The sequence below is a fragment of the Accipiter gentilis genome, chromosome 1 (assembly GCF_929443795.1).
Source record: "Accipiter gentilis chromosome 1, bAccGen1.1, whole genome shotgun sequence".
Classification (NCBI taxonomy): domain Eukaryota; kingdom Metazoa; phylum Chordata; class Aves; order Accipitriformes; family Accipitridae; genus Astur; species Astur gentilis.
In genome coordinates this window covers 42681063-42700624 of record NC_064880.1, presented here as the reverse complement: position 1 = coordinate 42700624, position 19562 = coordinate 42681063, and the positions used below count along the sequence as shown (strand labels likewise).

The 19562-nt window shown below is 43.8% G+C and overlaps 1 protein-coding gene across 3 annotated transcripts in view; it reads right to left on the bottom strand.

Moving 5' to 3' along the window:
• The window catches only part of PDIA5 (protein disulfide isomerase family A member 5), a 103127-nt gene extending 83780 nt beyond the window's left edge, over positions 1–19347 (bottom strand). Inside the window, exons 1-3 of one of the 3 annotated variants that reach the window (XM_049804079.1) lie at positions 19321–19347; positions 6591–6717; positions 3326–3413 (exon numbers count right to left, since the gene is read on the bottom strand). In XM_049804079.1, coding sequence (XP_049660036.1) covers positions 3326–3413; positions 6591–6699 — 197 coding nt within the window. In that variant the 5' untranslated portion in view covers positions 6700–6717; positions 19321–19347. Of the gene's footprint in view, positions 1–3325; positions 3414–6590; positions 6718–18386; positions 18409–18834; positions 18918–19320 lie in introns of those variants that run through there. The other 2 variants (XM_049804076.1, XM_049804077.1) reach the window with 2 other exon arrangements.
• Positions 19348–19562: the final 215 nt, after the last annotated feature.

Below are 19562 nucleotides of genomic sequence, written 5' to 3'. Positions count from 1 at the left end.
CACACTAACACTCTCAGCAAGAAACCAAGTATTTCCTCATGCCGTGCTGAAAAACAAACCTCCCTGGTCTCCCCGAGACCACTCAACCTGGAACTAAAAGCTCAAGTATAACCTCTGTCTCATACCACAGACCGAACAAAAGCCGAGGCCAAGAAGCACGGTTTCCACGTAAGCCAGCAATTCAGGAAGCCGTCTTCCAGCCGCAAACCTGCACACATCCCTGTGCTGTATGAAATACAGAACATACTGCTGAGACTTCGCAATCCATAATGATTTCCATCAGTGGAGCAGTATGTTCTTGCTTTCTCCTGAAAATGAGGGGAAGAAGGAGAATGACGAGAAACAAAAAAGCACCACCAATAAAGAAAAAAAAGAGAAAAAGACTGCCAACATCACCACAGGGAAGCAGAGACACAAACCAGAACTCTGCATGTATGCCAGCCTTGCCAATGCTTGGATCTAAAGGCAAAGAAGTCCACTACAGCAGGACGTGAAGAGCAAAGCCAAAATTCCCTGCTAAATATTGCTGCCAAACAAGCCATTTCTTGTCAGTATTTGTAAAACAAATTGAGCCTGTGCTGTAAATATCTCTGCATCTGTGCGCTGTTTGTTTCGGCATGAAGACTTGCAAATAAGCTTCACAGCATATTTGCAGTGGGAGAATAGCTTGAGGAACTCTGGTAGGACTCAGCTGTTCAGGCCCTATAACTGGCCCTTTGTGACCGGTGACAGACAGCAATACTACAGCCTCTCTCATATTATCACTGCAATGAGGTGGGCAGCAGTCTGCAGCCACCTGTATACCGGGGCAGGGGGGGGAGAAAAAAAAAAAGAAAACCAATAAGCAAAGGAAAACAATCTTTCAAGGAAAGAAAAAAATTGTTTAAAAGTTACCTCAACACTATGAGATTGACTCCTGAACCCTTTAAAGGTTTAACAAGTAGATCTATCACAAAACTCAGTTCAGGCTCAAACTGTTTGGGGGTGGGGGTGAGGGGGGTGGTTTGCATGCATCAAAACCTCCTTTGCCACAAGCTAGTCTTCCAGCTCACTTTTCCCCATGAGGCAAGTTCACAAACTCTGTTATGACATCCCTCTGCAGGAGGGAAGAATAGAAGAGACATCTCTAACAAATACCCAGCTACAGTTGGACAGATCATCTATTTTTCCCAGGTTCTTCCCAAATGAGTGATCTGAAAGGAAGCGCTGCTCAACCCTTGAAGAGAGAATTACAGCTATTGCCATGTTACAGCACTGTGCCCACTGTCTGTCACTCGGCAGTGGCAATCTGATTATGATATTACTGGCATCAAAGCAAATTTTGGGAACCTACAAATCCATTCCCAGGTCTCCCAACCTCTTACAGCATGACCTTCACCAGGCTGCTTCACTCTCTGGGAATAACTCACCTTTCATTACAAATAGGAAGCTTAACTAAATTTCCCCACCGTGGTCAGAAGAAAGGCACTGCACGTACCAAGCTTCCTATGAAATGTATTAAAGCACTACCTGAAGGAGACTTTAAAAATACATTGATTGCAAGTAAATCCCATAACAAAGTTTGGTTTAGATGACAACATTTGGAAAGGGAGACCATATTCAGTTTTGATGAATTGAAGTTTATTTTACAGCAAAACCGAACACCACATTTCCCTCCCCATCACCATCACTTACAAACTCAGGAGCAGAGAATGACTCATTGAATGAAGTACCAAAACTTCCCTGGATTTCAAATTGAAGTCCTAAACACTGAATCTTTCCTTCTCCAACCCAGAACTAAAATAAATCCTGGAGATGGTTATTGCTTAGTTGTATTATAGCAGCATTTTGAAGGGCCAGATGAACAGCCTCATCATTCCAGCAGTTGTATACACATGCCACGTGCGCACACACACAGTAAGCAGTTAAGTCCCCCAACACAGAGGTAGCCTAAAAGAAAAGGGAAACAGAAGACACAAAAAGGTAGTGACCACTCCAGAGTCACAAACAGGGCCAACTAGAAACTAAAGCCAAAAAGCTGGCCCAGCATCCTATCTGCTAGCCATCATTACTGCCAACCAAAAATTGTTTATCAGTAATTTCGTTAGAAAAGGAGACTGGATTTCAGAGGTATGCCAGATCTCCACATAACATTCTCCTCATCAGGGTTAATACAGTTGGCTTGCTTTTCAGCAGGTGCGAAGTGGTACAGGCTTCACTGACTTCCAAGGAGCAGCCCTGCTTTCTGCCAGTGGATGACTTGGAACACTGACGCCATCAGTTGGGCAGAGATTAAAGTCTTTGTGCATTTGGATGAGCCCAGCAGAATGCAAACAGAAGGCAGAAGCAGAGGACTCCACGGCAGAGATACCTGCCTGGTGGCAGGGGGGGAGCAAGACAGGTTAACCAACAACAAAAGCACGTTAACTTTGATTTACCAAATACTTATTCTGGGTCACTGCTTGATGGACGGAGGTTGGTTTCAAAAGTGTAATTTTAAGGGAGCCACAGGATTTTCAGAGCTGACTTAGATTTGTGCACAGCGTACAATTTGCTCATACTATGGCAATCCACCCAAACACACAGGTAGGCAGCAAGTTGTTCCTCTGCAGCACAGGAAGGGGAATTTGCCACCTGCAGGCAAAGCTCTCAAAGTTGCAGAGGCAGAGAGGCACTACGATACACAAGCTAAAACCACAGGCAATGTGTTACTGAACAGAACCACAGTGGAGGCTTTCACATCTGCAAACCAGAAAGTACACACCTTTTCATTCCTCCCCACACAAGCAACCACTTACAAAAACAGGTTTCCCTGCCTTCACATTAAAAATTGCCATGAACCTATACAAGCACAGAGGAAGTTCTTTTAAAAAAAAGCACATTTTATTGAGAAACACAAATGGGTGGACGCTTCAAAACCAAGCAAACAGCCCTCCTGCTCATGCAACATTTGCTGTTGGAGCAGAACTGCATTGCCTTCCAGCTGAGGCACAACATGAGGGATTCCTCCTCCCCTGGCTTGTGGGAAAGCCAGAGCAGTCAGAGTTTCCATGCTACATGCCCCCTGTGAAAGGCGATGCTAGCTGGGGTGTCCAGCTTCAGGCTGAAAAACATGCTGTCAGAGAAGAAGTGTGACAACAGCCATAAGGAAAAAATGATCCCCCACCACTGGTCCAATGGAAGAAAGGATGGTAAGATATAGGCTCCCTACAGCTATGAAGAAACTGCACAGAATGATGTGGGTTCCGTTACAGGCAAAAAGCTTCAAAGCCATCAAAAAAGCTAAGTCAGCAATAAAAGCCAAAAGGGGAGAGGAAAAAAACCGGAGAAAAACAGCATGACATACCCGCAGTCTATCCAGCTTATAGTACCTCGTCCTTTCACCTCCTGGGCCACGCTGGACAGTAACCTGAGTGAGCTTTCCGCAGCAGCAGCTGGAAAACAGAATAAAATAATAACAAAAATAAATCAACAACAGCATTATTACTCCACAGAAAAACACAATGGTGCATTCCTTTGTTCTGAAGCACTAGAATAACATTTTGTCTAATTTGAAGAAACCAGTATGAAAGGGATCAGTAAAATCTTCTGTAAACTAGAAGGAATGCTGGCTGCAGCTGAAGTTGGGTGGTTCCTTCCCTCCACCCCCCTTAAACAACACACTGAAATTCATACCTCCAGGCACGCTCCCTGACCTACATTTACAGAGCTATACTGTGTCCTCTACTGCAAGCCGGCTTCCATCCCAACACTGCCTTTTTCCTGTGCCTGGGCATTAACCAGTTTGTACCACTGCCTGCTAATTAGAGCAACCTCATTTAGGACATTGATCAGCTGTAAGGACCAAGTCATTCAGCATCTCTGCCTGCCTCAATTCTGTCCCTGTCATACACAGAAAATAACATGCTGTTATTCCCATGACCCTGGGAGATACCCAAACCAACAGTCATGAGGAGCTCAAAACTATTAGCAGAAAGCACCCAGAAAAGGTCCTTCCAAGAACTTGCTGTATTATAAATGCACAACTGAGATTTTTATAACGCCATGCCACATGTGTAGATTTTGCAAAATACTTCCATTCCAAAAGAGTCTTATAAATGGTATTACAAATAAACACAAAAGAAAAATGCGACAAGAGCTTGGGAGAGAAAAATATAGATGTTCAAACAAGTATCAATTCCCCCAAAAATCTAACAGAAACTGTTTCCTGCCTCAATAAACAGAAAAAAGAAACTCAGAGCCTCTTCCAGATCTATTTAAACTGCTGCTGCTCCACAACTACTTCAACTAATTGAATACAAGAATGGCTATATTGGGTCAGACCAAATGCTTCTATAGACCAACATCTTGTCTCCAACGTTTGAGAAAGTGAAGTCAAGAGGAGAGAAGTAGAGCCAGAGGGTAGTGATAGCCCCCTCAAATAATCTCTAAACTTCCACAGTTTTTATCACAACAATCCCCCGAGCCAGAAACAGCTTCTTTGTATTTGACAGCCTTTGCTTGGGCCTGATGCCATCAGAGATGCTAGCCCACACATGTTAGCTCTCAAGAAACTCTCCTACCCCCAATACTGATAACATGCAACTGCCACATCTCTCCAACATAGGGACGTAGACACATAGGGGAATTTTTTGCACGTACTTAGAGTGGAACAGTTTGACAAACACCCTTTAAAAAATAAGCATTCGGGATACAACAGACTTGTCCCAGAAGACTCGCTAGTTGAGCCGCCCTGGCAGAATACCCAGTTGGTAGGGTGAACTAAACATTTCCTGTACATGAGGACATGTGAAACCAATGCATTTTCTGCATGAGATAGAAATACTCATCTAGTTTTGCTCATCTGAGAAGCAAAGCCTTTGTTCCAGCAGCAAGATCAGATGCTGGCCAACAACTCATCACAGCTGGGGGATGTGTATCTGGGGTTAGAATCGCACCTCCAACTTCATATCTCTTTTTTCCCCTCCCCTCTTTCTGGGTGACAGTTAGGCAAGAGATTTCTAATTGTACAAGGATCACTGTTCTAGGAAGAAACATTAATCCCACAGTCAGCTCTGCATGCAATGCTTTAGACTGCTAAAACCAACCAATTAAATAACAAAAACAGAAAAAGAAATCTCCACAACACAGCTTTTGAACAATGCCCATAGGGCAACATTTATTTGATGAGTGTCAGAGCTGCAGTGTTCTGGTTGCGCTTCTAAAAATGAAAGCAACCATCACCTAAAATCTTAAGCGTAAAAAGAAAATTTTCCCTTTAAAAAGCTGAATAATACAGATGTCCTTTTTATCTAAAGCGTTCCTTTCAAAATCAAAATGCATTAAAACTCTTTTATGACTTTCACTTTGAACCTGTTACTACAAAACCATTTGGCCAAGTTTGAGCGCTCAACGTTTCCCACTATAGCAAAACACAAATATTTTAACAAAAATTAAGTCACATATATCATTTTAACTGTTTCAGGATAAGCATATCTTTAGGAAACGAAGTTAATTATTCCAGCACCTGCACATTTTTGTCTGCAAAATTCTCTGATATTGGGGGGTGAGGAAGGGGGGATATTGGGTCACCACATACCGCTCCAATTTGCTACACTATAAACCCAGAGCACTCTGCCAATGTCATTAAGCTTAATAGTGATAAGACCTTTGCAACAGGTCACAAAAGGAGGACCCAACCCCCAAACAAAGCATTATCTCGTATTGCTTGCCTGCAGGAAGAAAAAAGAAGCAACAAAAACAAACAATAAAGCACTAAGGAAAATCATCTTAGTGACACGGTTTACTTCATGCTGTCCAATGACTTCCACATCCATAACAGCATTCTGCACTTGCATATGGAGCTTAAAGATTGTTTCTTCATTTTACATAGCGTAACAAAAAACAACACACCAAAACAAACCAGGCAACAAAGGAGAAAAGGTACCTCAGGAGGAGAATAGAGCAAAAGAAAGAGCAATCAGACAGGTAAGAGCAAGAGTGAACAGCCAGAAAGGACAGCCTGAATGAGAGAGAAGACAGCAAAGAGATTCAAGGGGACAGGTGGCATGACATGAAATGAGCCATTTCTCCCTCTTACACAAGCAGCTCGTCTTTTATTTTTATATTTTGTTAATTAAAGTTGAAAGACAACCATGGGACACTCAAAGCTGTCAGAAGCAAAGATGGATTGATTTCAATACTACAAACACTAAGCCTTTCAGTGTGACCAGGAAATCGAAACTTGCAAACTACTGTGATAAACACACCAGAAAGCTCTGGCTGACAGCTATTATGAGCAGCCAGTTTTGGAGACAAAGCCAGAATAAAATACATTTTTGCCAATGTGACAGAGCTATTAGAAAACCAAATTAAGACGACTCCAATCTTGAAACATCAGGAGCCTCTGAGTTGGAACAAAGGACACCAGTCCTGAAGAAGCCCTTGTAGTCACGTAGTAGCACCTTGCAGTCACATAAGGCAACGCTGAACAGAGAGCAAGTAAGGGCAAACAGCTAAGTCATCTGAGCATGTACACAGGTAACCAAACGTGCACACAGATGTTCAAACACGTGCACCTGGCTGGGCGCAAAGAGCTGTGACATCAAAAAAAATAATAAAATAGGACTTACCAGATTTGGAATACAGCGCTAGTATGTTATTCCGTGTCCTGAGAAGCTTCTTAAAATCCTTGTGGTCACTTATTTTCTCTATGAGTGGAGAGACCTTCAATGAGTACATGAACGCCGGCAAGAATGCCTACAGAAACATAAAGCCAGAAACATTAGTAACAAGGTCCATGCTGAGAAACAAGACACAAACTGCTTTTGAAATTGCCTTGACCTTTTTTCACAATCTTGAGACATGCTGCCTTAAATAAACGATAATATCAATTTGATCAGCAAAAGAAAAAATAAAAAACCACACACATGACTTACTGAAACTGGACCAATACCACTCCCAGCAAGCATCCTTGAATGGAAAGATGAGATAAACAGATCAAGGAATAGAATACTGTTTTAGTTAAGAAGCCACTCCCTTTAAAAGTAGAGTTCCTTAGTCAGATAATCAGATAAAAATTCTTACATAAATTTAATATACTGTAACAAGAGAAGCAGCAAATTACCACTTCAAGAGCACTTTTGACCCTAGATCTCAGAATACACTGCAAACTCAGTCTAGTACTTAGATATCCCACAGAAGACAGTGAGAGCCAATAAGTTAAAATAACTAACCCACACTGACACAGAGCAGATGAAGGAAACGAAAACAGAATTTGCAAGTAATCCAGCACCCGCATCACAGCACTAACCACAACCCTCTCCTACCCACCCTTCCAAAGTGGATCAGGGCTGATGTTTCCCACTGGCCATACCATACCTCACGCACACACCAGTGCCTTTGCCGCAAGATCAAGTTTGGCTTCCACTGGCCACAGGGAAGGCACGGCATTTAATCTCTCTGCATCTCAGTTCTGTATCTATGCAAAGAAATCATTTTTTTGTTGCATCTTTTGGTCCATTTAAATTACAACCACTCCACAGCAGAGTCTGTCTTTTATGCTACCATGAAGTAAAACTCCTATCAAAATATGACCATAACCTCAGCTGGGGCCTCTACTGCTCATTTGTACTGTAATAATCATCAATAATAATAATAATAATCTTATCCATCAGGCTATGCTGCCTTCCTACTGTACTGAATTCATACTAATGGAATGATTATAGGAAGCTTAGCTGGAGAAATTGTCTAGTTTACATTCACCTTACAGTAAAACCTTAACACTTAATTGCTTGGCTAAAAGCTTTAGCTCATTTGCCTAACACACACAAGAGGTTCAATGTTTTCTTAATTACAGAAGTAATTTTGATCATGTCTCACTCCAACTGGGCTGGAAAATACGTCCAGGGTGGATGTGAACAAGTAAGAGGCTGTTCTTCTTGCATCCCCTGTATTACAGATTGCAGCATTCAAAACAAGGCACTAAGCCAATCAAAGTCAGAACATGCAGCCCCAGGCACTACGCTTCATTACAAATTCAGCTATTTGCAAACACCACGTCACTAAGGCACAGAAACAAAAGACTGCACCTACAAAACATACTTTGTAAGTGCCAAAGTTTTTACATGTGGAAAGGGGAGGAGGCGTATTGTGACACAGGAGGTAGAGGTAAGAAGCAGAGCTAAAACAGAGGTCATCCTCAAAACGACCCCAGGACACGTTCAGGAATTTAAAGTCACTAGAAGATACACCTATAAATAAAATATAAAAGGCCACACAGACTTAGAGCAAACAAGTTATCCCACTCCGCAGGCAGGATTCCTACCACCGAGCCCTGCTGACCAGATGGTCTAAATGCGAGAAGAGAAAAAAAAGCACATTTGCAAGTCAGCCCCTACCTTCAGCATAAATGTTCTTGATGCTTTAATTTGACTGACAGACTCGCATTCTTCTAAATCCAGATGTCCAGAGCTCAGCCTTCCTACTTCAGGCTGATGTATGTGAATCATTTGTGTATTTTCTGAGATAAATACATGGTGTTGCCAATCAAAGCAGACAAATATAGTCGTGCTAAGTGAGGTGACAGAGACATGCAAATTCCTGCTCAAAACTCATCGCAATCAGAGGCTGTACAGGAGGGATTAATCTAACATTGACTTATGAGCAGATCTCTTTAATCCTAAGTATTTTTTTTTAAATTTCCCTTCACCTCAATTTTTTCTAATTATCCAAGTGTCTTAAAGTTTTATTTATGCCTTTAGTTACAGAAGACTAAAACTAAACTTTACTGAAACTAAGGCTGAACACAGAGGGAAAAAATGAAACTGCAGGTTGCTTCTTTGGTTTAGAAAACCGGACTCAATTAAGGATACTGTAGTCTGTGAACTCAGTGCCAAAAAGAAATAATTGGACCAAAGAAGCCACAAAGGCCACTTTCAACATGACATCAAATGGTATTATGAACTTTGTTTAAACCATCTGTGCAGTTTCACCAATAGGGTGGAAGTATGTATATTTCATGTTTTTTCCAGATGGAAAGGCTGTTTAGCCAATTTCAGCAGTTCTGCCCCCCCACCCCCCTCACCCCTTATAATGGCAGAGCTATAAACCTCTTGAAGAATTGGATTCTGGAAACAGCGACAGCTTTAACTACCGTCTTGTCCGTGTTGCCACTAACCGAAAACTCGCTGCCCTGGTGGAACAGTAGGCGCCTGGAGGGAGAAGCACGTCACATTGCATATATCCACTGCTACTTTGCCTAATTCCTTCCCAGGTATCAAATCAATACATGCTACTCATTTTCCTGCAGTTTTACTACAGCAGCTCTCTCTGATCCAATGGTTTATACCAAAACCCACTGGGAAACGCATTGTGCATACAAGCACACCAGTCAGCCCTGCCGAATAAATCATCATCTCCCTTTAATTAAGATTAATGTTGCAGCCTTTCCTGGTTATAAAACCCAAAAGGTCCAAGCTGAAGGCATCCAGTTGGACAAAAACACCCTGCCTGCACATTTAAGGCAGTCGCAGCAATACTGGGAGGTTATCGGCTGAGCGGAAAAGTTCACTGTCTCCCAATAAGCATTTGCACTACATGGTGTTTGCAAACTGATAAGAATTAAGTAGTTCCACGCTCTCCAGCTTTCTCCTGCTGAAATAAATGAAGACCCTACCCAGGAAGGAATGAGAAGCCAGTGTATTGCTAAACCTCCTGAAGAACCTCTGCCTTTGCTACCAGCTCCACTGAAGGCAAGTGATGCCAAAAAGTCATTTCCAACCGATGCCAGTCCCTGCCATGGGGCTGCTTTGCCCTGCTGCAGCGCCAATGCTGCGATGAACGTACCAGCACCTACAGCCTCACCAGGGCTACAGCCACTAGTTCTGTCAACAGCGTGAAATTAAGAGGATGGGAAAAGGGAATCCTATGGAAGCAGTTACACGCTCTTCTTCACGGAAAACCAGGCTCTTATTCCTGCACAGCCCACAGGCAACCAGCAGCAAAGACAAGGTTCATTTGCATGTACTGTGCTATGTGACTTTAATTGTGAGATATGACTCAGGTAGATTTACTCCAGACATTTTGCAGGCGAGCTCATCAGCCAGGCACTCCCCAATCAAGCACACTGCTTCTTGTTTAAATCCAGGACACAAGAGGAGATGAGCTCATATTAAAAAAGAGGTCAAGAAAGGTGACAGTCCCTCCTGGGCAGGAAGCCTCTTTTCATATGCGTCAGGAAGTGCTACATTCACACATATGGAACTCTATAAATAAGAAACAAGCTAAATTCTCTTGTCACTTGAGCATCCTAAAGCTTTAAAATCTATTCACAACCACTGCTGAAAAGTTAAGAAACACTCGAAACATTTTTCTCAAGAAGCTGCCTACCTTGGTACCCGTTAAAGTAGAAGGCATATTGGGACCAACACATGCAACATCTGTGCCACTCCTGCCCTGCGACAGTTATGCTGACAAGAAATTACAACAAAACTGAGGGAAAGTCTATTCTATTTCATGATGCTTGCGCAGTGCCTAGTGTAACATGGCTGGCTCAGTGAGCTGGAACCAATACAATAGTCACCTGGTGTCCTCAGATGCACGAAACTTTGGTGGAGACCTTCAGAAAAAGGCAAACTACACACGGCAGACTATGAAATGCAAATCTGGTAGCACTTCTAGTCTACAGATTTTCCCCAGCTCAAGATCTCAATCTGAATTTATTTTCACAGAATTTTTTATGGTGTAGGTCGCATGTCAGTTGTGCGATTATAGTGTCTGATCTAAGATGCATGAAGGATACTCAAGTAAAACGTAAGTGAACCCAAACCCTCAAGACAGTCAATTCAAAACTGCTGAGAGACACTGCTATTCAAGTACAAGGTACAAAAACACACGTGCTCTAGCTCTGCCTCTGCTCTTCAAATCAAAGTATGTATTTAAATATATAATCTTGCAAGCTAGGTGGAAGTAGTCTGATCAGTCAAAAAGGTTTAATTTTCCTTTTTTTTTCCCCCACTCTCCAGCAACTCCTTGCAGAGCTGCCGAATATATGCAAGCGTTAAAGAGCAGCAAAACACTCTACAACCCCATTCCCTTAGAATTGGTACCCAAGAAACATCTGAGCTTTCAGAAACCCAGAGGCAAAGAGAGTTACAGGCAAATAACTATTTTCTAATTACACTTCCAGGACTGACACTATTGAAAAATGTGGTCATCCCTCAAGGCTGTGTTTTCTCAAAACCATCAAGGATCTGAGAAAGCAGAGTTTATTTCTCAAGTTTTTACTCTTCTCTGAATCTCATTTCAGAATGAGAAAAGGGAGTATCTTTCAAGCAGCCACAAGAACGTATTTTCATATTTTATATTTATTATTCAAATTAAATGTGATAAATGCTTAACTGCTGTTCCCACAGAACCCAGTTCAATTTATGAGCTGTGCCCCACAAAAGCTTTGTGACAGCACGGTCTTTTGCTAAGGATAAGCAGCATGCCTGGAGATTTATTTATTTATTTATTTATTATCAAGTGCAATGAAAAGTCATGGTTTTAAAAACAAGAAAATACAAATCAAAATTAAATAAGGGAGAACTATCAGAGGACTAGCATTGTACACTGGACAGAAAAACTCTCCTATTTCTCCTATTTGCAGCTCAAGAGCATGAAAAAATGTATTTCCCTGGACACAAATTATGCATAAAAAATATAAATGGATACACGGCTGAAACAGTGCTTAGGTGCCTTAATCCATATGTCAAAATACAATTTTTATGTGCACACTAACACTTAGATGTATAATTAGGTAGACAATTTGCACACTATTCATAAAGAATAGCTGGGGGTGACACGAACAACGCTGCTTCTAGCACAACTGCTGCTTGGCAGGGACGCAGTTTTACACTCAACCACGATTTCAAAAGCCCATTTTTCAGGAAGACGTTGACTTTGATTTCTGTCTTAGCTTAACCGCCCACTGATGTCATTCTCATTTTGGGACAACAACATTCAACCCACTGTAAATATGATCAATGAGCAACCCTGTACATACAAAACAGATTGTGTCTGACAAGGCATTTTATGGGAATCTAGCTGAAGAGCAAACCTGCCTCAGAATTCCAAGCAGTAATGGAGATAACTGATTTTAATTTCATAATTAAATTTCTTTAGGAGGGGAGTAGTTCACATTCTAAACAGAGGTCTCCTCTGCTACATTAAAATGGGGGGCAGGGGGGCGGGAACAGGCAAGAAATCCCAAGAACAAGACTGGATCTCACCTTCCCTTTCCCACTCACTTTCCAAAGACAACCCTGTGGCGAAGCGCACACTTAACTTCAGAAGGTAGATTTGAAGGAACATCTCTGTACTGCAGTGATGGAGGTTCGTAAACCTGCAGATCAGCCGGCGGCACAGCCAGGTCCTGGGGTGCACGCAGCGTGCACGTACTGAAAATACCAGGTCTAAGTCATCTATCTCCAGGCAAGAGCAAGAGAGAAACAGATCTGTTGCTCCCTTCCCCCCAATTTGTTCTCACTTAAAAATACAAGATGTTCAAATCCAAAGTCCCCTTGTTTACAAGAATCACAGTTTGACTGCAGATGTTTTATCTTCCTTGTTCATCATACAAACTACTCTTGACCTTGTGCAATAATTGCTTGCTTTTCACTTACAAGCCCTCCCTCTGCTGCTATTTACATTCAGGGTTGTGCTGCTTTGATCACTGAGCCATTTGTAACAAATGCCTTCCAAGATGGATAGTGATAAGTAGGACAGTCCCCTGTTTTCATTCATGATTAATATCCAAAATAGCTGTAGAAACGTTTTAATCAAATCAGATGAGGGGAGACAGGTTATCTCTGTTACCTAAAGGTACCTCAAGTAAGCCTGCTAAGAATTTATTATTTGAAAGAGGGGGGAAGAGAAAGGGTAGCACTTGGGTCTCAGACTTCAGGGGTCACAATTGAAATAGCCCCTGCAGTAGCCCATGCAATCCCACTCGGTCCACAAAAGCACATTCTCCCAAACACATCTGAAGGGGATGGCCAGGTGAGGAGCGCTCCAGAAGACACACCAGAAGATAAATAACTTCTGCATCGGAAGACTGACAGCATTAAAAAAACATGGTTTTGCCTGACAGATTTACTTTTGCGGTCACTCCCAACTGACACTTCTTGGGTTTTGTGCATTTCCCATGAGCTCCATGGAAGAACGCACTCTTACTCTGTATATAATCCAGATCAATTAACTCTCACCTCAAGCCATTCAAGGAATAAAATAAAAAAAACAAGCACTGCTGACATTTTATTGTGGTGGGTCATAGTTACAAGAGGCAAGTGTCATATCTTCTTTTGCTCACGAAGGAAGGCAAATTAAAATCCTGACACAGAGTGTCTTGGTATTCTTTAACTTAGGCTGAAAAATGCTACAAATAAGGCACTCCACTTAACATGGTGCTTGCTATGTTCATTTTCCAAATATAGAAGATAGCAAAAAATACCATGGAGACGTCAAGATTTGACTAGACTCTACCGTTCATATTGTTCTTAAACACTGGGTTTTAAGGAACATAAGCTACAGGCATAATAGACTATACTAAAGGTTGTTCTTAGGGGCTCTGCATAGCCAATTAATTGTATGGTTTATCACTGTTTTTCAAGTGCTTAGTGAAGGAAAACCTGTGCAACTATTTACTAATTAACAACTGACTGTAATAGGGTCAATTACTAATGCTGACAAATAACTTTGTCCTTATTAGGAATATGAAGCTCACTCTCTCTTCAAGCCAGGCATTGGTGCAATATATATTAAACAAGCTGTTGATGAAATAATGTTTCAGGCATCACTTCTGAATGAGTACATTTGGATGACTTCAGAAGCTAAGGGCATGAGCAAACCATATGCCACATAATCCCCCACTAAAAACTGCATTTTGAAGAAGTTTAAAGAAGCATAACCTACTCAAAAAACACATAGGAGATGCTATAAAATGACAACAAAAAACACTATTAATGGGACTTCAAAGAAGAGAGGGCAAAAAATGACACCTGAAAATCCTTAGCACTTTATATGGCACTTGTTAGCTTCAAAGCATTGCGCAAATATTAACTAATTAATCCTCAGATTTTTCTGCCAAGTGATAGGAGACAAAGCTTAATTTAAATAGTTGGAGTAAAATTCACACAGAAAGGAAGTGATCTGCAAGAGGCAAAAGGGAGGATACATCAGAGCAAGCCAGCACACAGCTGATCCTAGAGCAGCACACAATCACATGCTCATGGCGTGCCATCTCCTGAAAAGTGAGGGGCAGGGAGAAAGTCTATTTGCAGTCACCCAGCAAATATGCTGTATGACGATAAACCCAAAGACAACAGACAGGACATCATCAAGGTGGCCGCAAATGAGATTAGCTTTGTTATCCATGTTCTGCAAGTGCACAAATCACAGCCCCCTCCACCAATGCTTCCAGCTACTCTCAGCTAGCAAGTGCTAAAACTTAAGACCTGCTTTGCCATCCCAATTTTTTGCCATTCACAAGCTTGAAATGGTGGCACAATCAAGGTAAACCATAACTAACTTCCAAAGTGACCCTGTCTGCATCAAGACATTTAAAGCAATGCTAGTTTGTGATTCTGGTCGCAAATTGCATTGAATTTTTTCCATTCACAGACCTCCAAACACAAGTCTGAAGAAAGGTGAGTCTCATTACCTCAGTTTTACTGAAATGAAGGAACTCAAGGAACTGCATCACCAAAAAGCAAAAGAAATGGTCAACAATGGAACAAGAACCTCTTCAATTACCAATTGCTCATGACATCGTGAACACACCCCTGGGCAGAAACACCACCTCTGATGACCACAACACACTTGCGGCAATATCCCAGGCGCTTTGGCACCAAAGCCAATGGATTTAAAACATCACTCCTTAAGGTATGGAGTTGAGTAACAAAACCAGTCCTGAAAGCCAAGATTTGATTTGGGAGGTGGTGCTGGTTTTGGCTGGGGTAGAGTTAATTTTCTTCATAGTAGTTGGTATGGGGCTGTGTTTTGGATTTGTGCTGGAAACAGCGTTGGTAATACAGGGATGTTTTAGTTATTGCTGAGCAGTGCTTACACAGTCAAGGCCTTTTCTAATCCTCATACCACCCTGCCAGTGAGCAGGCTGGGGGTGCACAAAATGTTGGCAGGAGACACAGCTGGGACAGCTGACCAAAGGGATATTCCATGTCATATGACATCATGCTCTGCATATAAAGGTGGGGGAAGAAGGAGGAAGAGGGGGATGGCCAGAGTGATGGCATTTTGTCTTCCCAAGTAATTGTTACACGTGATGGAGCCCTGCTTTCCTGGAGGTGGCTGAACACCTGCCTGCCAATGGGAAGTGGTGAATGAATTCCTTGTTTTGCTTTGCTTGCGTGCATGGCTTGTGCTTTACCTATTAAAGTGTCTTTATCTCAGTCCACAAGTTTTCTCACTTTCACTCTTCTGATTCTCTCCCCCATACCGCCTGGGGGGAGCAAGCAAGTGGCTGCATGGTGTTTAGTTGCCAGCTGGGGTTAAACCACGACAGAAGGGCATCTGAGGAGACAGAGCATAGCCCACATCACAAGTTTTAAAAATCTGTATTTTGAAGAGGGAACAGACGAAGTAGGAATGGGATGGCAGGACAGCAAGTAAGGGATTTTCCTCTGCAATACCCTCTTCTCTGACTGTGGCAAAACACTTCCCAAAGCAGCTCCTGTAGAATAAACAGGAACTGGATGGGAAAAGGTACTCCCAAATTCAGGCTGAAGTACCACCACAGGAAACAGCACCTGAGCACTGCAGAGGAGAAGCAGCGCTCGCACCCTGCCTGCAAACTCACCGGAGGCAAAGCCACTGCTGACACGCTGCAGGGCTACCTGCCACACAAAGAGTGAGACACGTCCAAGCCCTCCCCACAGGCCTGGACTCACAAGTCCGTGTCAGCGCTCACCGGTGCATTCCTGTGATGTTACTGGGACTTGAGGAGCTAGAAGTCCGAAATGTTCTTTTCAAGCCTTTCTTTGAAGGCACCAGGTTCCCAATGGCTGTCAGTCAGTCAGACTCAGAAGACAAAATGACCTTTGCCATGTTGGCCTGAGATAATATTCATCAGTGTTTGCAAAGCAAACAAATCCCAGATGTGTAATCCTGTTGGAAGCAGTGGCTGGCCTCTGCTAGGGAAAGGACAGTACCCAATACATCAGAGGAAATGCAAATCTACCTCGGTGTGAAACTCCTTCCCAATGCCTTTAGCAGTAAATTCAGTCGTCCAAGCGTGAAATATAGTCAACTACTTGACATACCAAATAGGGAAGTATCTCTAAAGTTAAACCACAACTTCCCTATGGCTCGCCAACTCATTCAAGAAGAAAAACTTCACAGCAGGCAGAGATCACTGCAGTTTTCCTCACGTGCGTGTGTCACATTCACAGTGATGCAGAAGGTAACAACTTAACAGTAGAAGATACTGAAGTATTTTCTTCATCCAGCTTTGTAGCTTTCCTTTTACAAATGCAGGAAGTCTTACAGAGATAAGGATTTCAATTCTCGGAAGCCACCTCCAATTTTGGGTCCTACTTTAAAAATGAGCCCTATTTTTCAGGAGTACTAGGCATGCATAACTCTAACTGCTGTCCCAGGTGCACTGCAAACACTCAGCACTTGTGGGGAAAAGAAAAAAGAAAAAAAAAAGAAATCACATTTGGGTACATAAAAAAGGACGGTCTGGAAGGAAAGACAATGTTCTCATTAACCTCTGTCCTACCAAGCAGCTAGTATTACCTTCACTTTAACTTTACACACTGAGAACGTCCCAATTTAACAGCCTCACTGACTTTGCAAACATTGACTCAAGAAAAATTTTAAAGCAGGTTTTGCAATGTCACAGCTGTAGGCTAGTTTTTTAATCCTGGCGTACAGTTACACATTTCAAGATGAAAAATCGCACCTTCAAGTGCAAGATAACACAAATTGGAAGAAATAATTTAAGCTACTTGAATACAGCAAAGGGGAAAGAATTAGCTGAATCAACAGCTCAATTAAGACATCTGCTCAGCATGCAGTATCACACAGCAAATAAAATGCTGGGGCAAATCAAGAAGGGTAAGAGAGAATAATGTGGATAAATTATAAGGGCTTCATATAATTTCACTGACAACAGCAGGCTCACTCTGCTCATCTCAAAGATACCAGTTCTGCAATACAAAAGGTCCAAAGAAGGGCAACTAGAATAGTTAGGAACAACAGATTCACATGAAGAAAGCAGAGGGGGGGAAAAAAAAATAAATCTTTTAATCTACAGAAAGAAATCACAGCAAAATGCTTACATTAACATAACACGAATGTTACAGTAAGATAAGGTCTGACAGTTGCAGTAGATATAGAAGGAAATACCACAAATAACTCCGCGTGCTTAGTTATTTTAAATTAAGGGAAAATTCAGTCCACTTGTAACTCCACTTGGTCCACAGTATATACTTAATCTAAGGAATTCACTGCCAAAAAGTATCATTGAGAAAAGTACTGTGAATATTACAGATGAGCCACAGGTAAAAAAAAGCCACACTAAGACCTCTCCAACATTTTAGGAAGAATTCAGCCTGACTTCAGTTTCACTTGAAATCAGTAACTAAATTGCAGATAGCAGAGGTCTGTGCTTATAGACCAAGCTTAGAACAAAACAAAAATTGTGCAGGATGCACAGGATTTCTTTTCCCTCCTCCTGAATGAGCTGATAGCTAGGCCCCTGCCAGGGGCAAAAGGCTACATCAGACAGGGCCGATTCTTTCTGTCCCACAATGGCAATTCTAATATTAGCACAAAATAAGCATAGGGCAATCAGCAATTCCACGCTTGATCTCTATGAATTAGATGAGCACTCCTAAGTCATGCGTTTCCAAATACATTTCGGATCACGCGTGCGTAAAGAAATTAATGTAATTTTTCATTAATTATTAACTCTATTTGTCCAGGCAGAAGGAAGAACTGTAGTTCGTGCCAATAAAGTAAATAAAGGAGTGCTTTAAAGCATGCCTTTGCCAATCTTTTGAGCTATTTATGCCAAATTCTGTGGATAAAAAAAAAAAAAAAAAAATCAGACTTTAAAATATTTCTGTAAGTCTAGGAGTCTCCCTGAGGTAAGGGCTGTTCTACTTACTGTAATTTCAATGAAACATACCCTGTTCCTCCTGAACGCACTAAGATGGAGAGCACCACATTCGAGGGACGCACGGGCAGGGCCGCCCGGACTGCCCACGGCCGCCCGGACTGCCCACGGCCGCCCGGACTGCCCACGGCCGCCCGTGCCCGCGCACAGGTGCACAAAGCCGAGCGAGGCCAGCTTTGCAGCGGCAGAGCCGCGGCCGAGGGAAACCCGCTGCCGCCGCGGCACCGGTTTTTCACACGAAACTTACTCACGAACGAAGCGCCCGCCGGTCGGAGCCCCCGGGGCCGGTGCCGCCGGGGGCTCCAGCCCGCAGCCGCTCGGCGAGACGCCGCCGCACGCCGCGGTGGGTTTTCTCTGGATGTTTTTTTGAAAGGCACAGAGAAAGGGAGCGAGGGAAGCAGGAAAGCAGCGCACGGGCTGAGGGCCGGCGAAACAGCCGGGAGGAGAGCTGCCGGAGCCCAGCCATGCCGGGCTGTGCCCCGCCGTGCCGAGCCCGCCCAGGGCGGCGGCGGCGGCGGGTGCGGGCGGCGGGGCCAACCGCCGCGCCCAGCCCGAGGGGCCCCGTCCGGCTCCCAACTTTCCCCCAACTCCGCCGGCCGCGCCGCGCCGAGCGCCCCCGCCCCGGCCCGGGGAAGGGGGACACCCCGTTCCCACCCCCCCCGCCGCCCCGGGGCGCGGCGGCCGCCGCCACTCACCGCCAGGCCGAACAGCAGCAGCGGGAGCCGGCCGCGGCGCCGCGCAGCCCCCGCGCCCTGCCCCGGCGCAGCCATCGCCGCCGCCGCCGAGCCGGACCCGCTCCGGACCCGCCGCCGCTGCTGCTGCGGGCTGCTGCCACGTCTGGCGGCGCAGGCGCGCTCCGCCGCTACCGCCCGCCCGCGCGGCGGCATGACGGGGCTTGTAGTCCGCCCCGCGGCGCGGGTCGGGGCGGGGGCGAGCATCCCACCCCCCCCCGGAGAGCGGGAGCAGCTCCCGCAGGGATGCGGCGTATGGCAAAAGAGAAACAAAACCAAAAAGCACGCCCCCCCGCCCCCCCCCCTCCAGCTACCGCCGGCAATCACAATTAAAAAGCAGTTTCAACAGAGGTTAAAAAGAAAAAAGTTCCAGCTCTTCTTCTCTAACGTCCCACTGGCCTCCCTGCTAGGATTCGGTTTTTGTGCCTCCACCCCTCTCCCAGTGTGTACCTTGCGCTAGAGAGCCTTCTGGCCAATAACCTCGTTCTTGATGCTTTTTTGTCAGGGCCTTTAAAAGCTTCTGCTGGTCTGAGGTCTGGAGTAAGAAGTGAGTAAGGGAACAAAAAATAAGGGAAAAGAGATGGAAGAGAGGCTTAGAAACTAGGACCTGTTCTCCTTGTAAGTTGGTTCCACTTTTTATCATTAAATCCTAAGCGAGAACCCTGCTTTATCCTCACGTCGGCAACGATGCC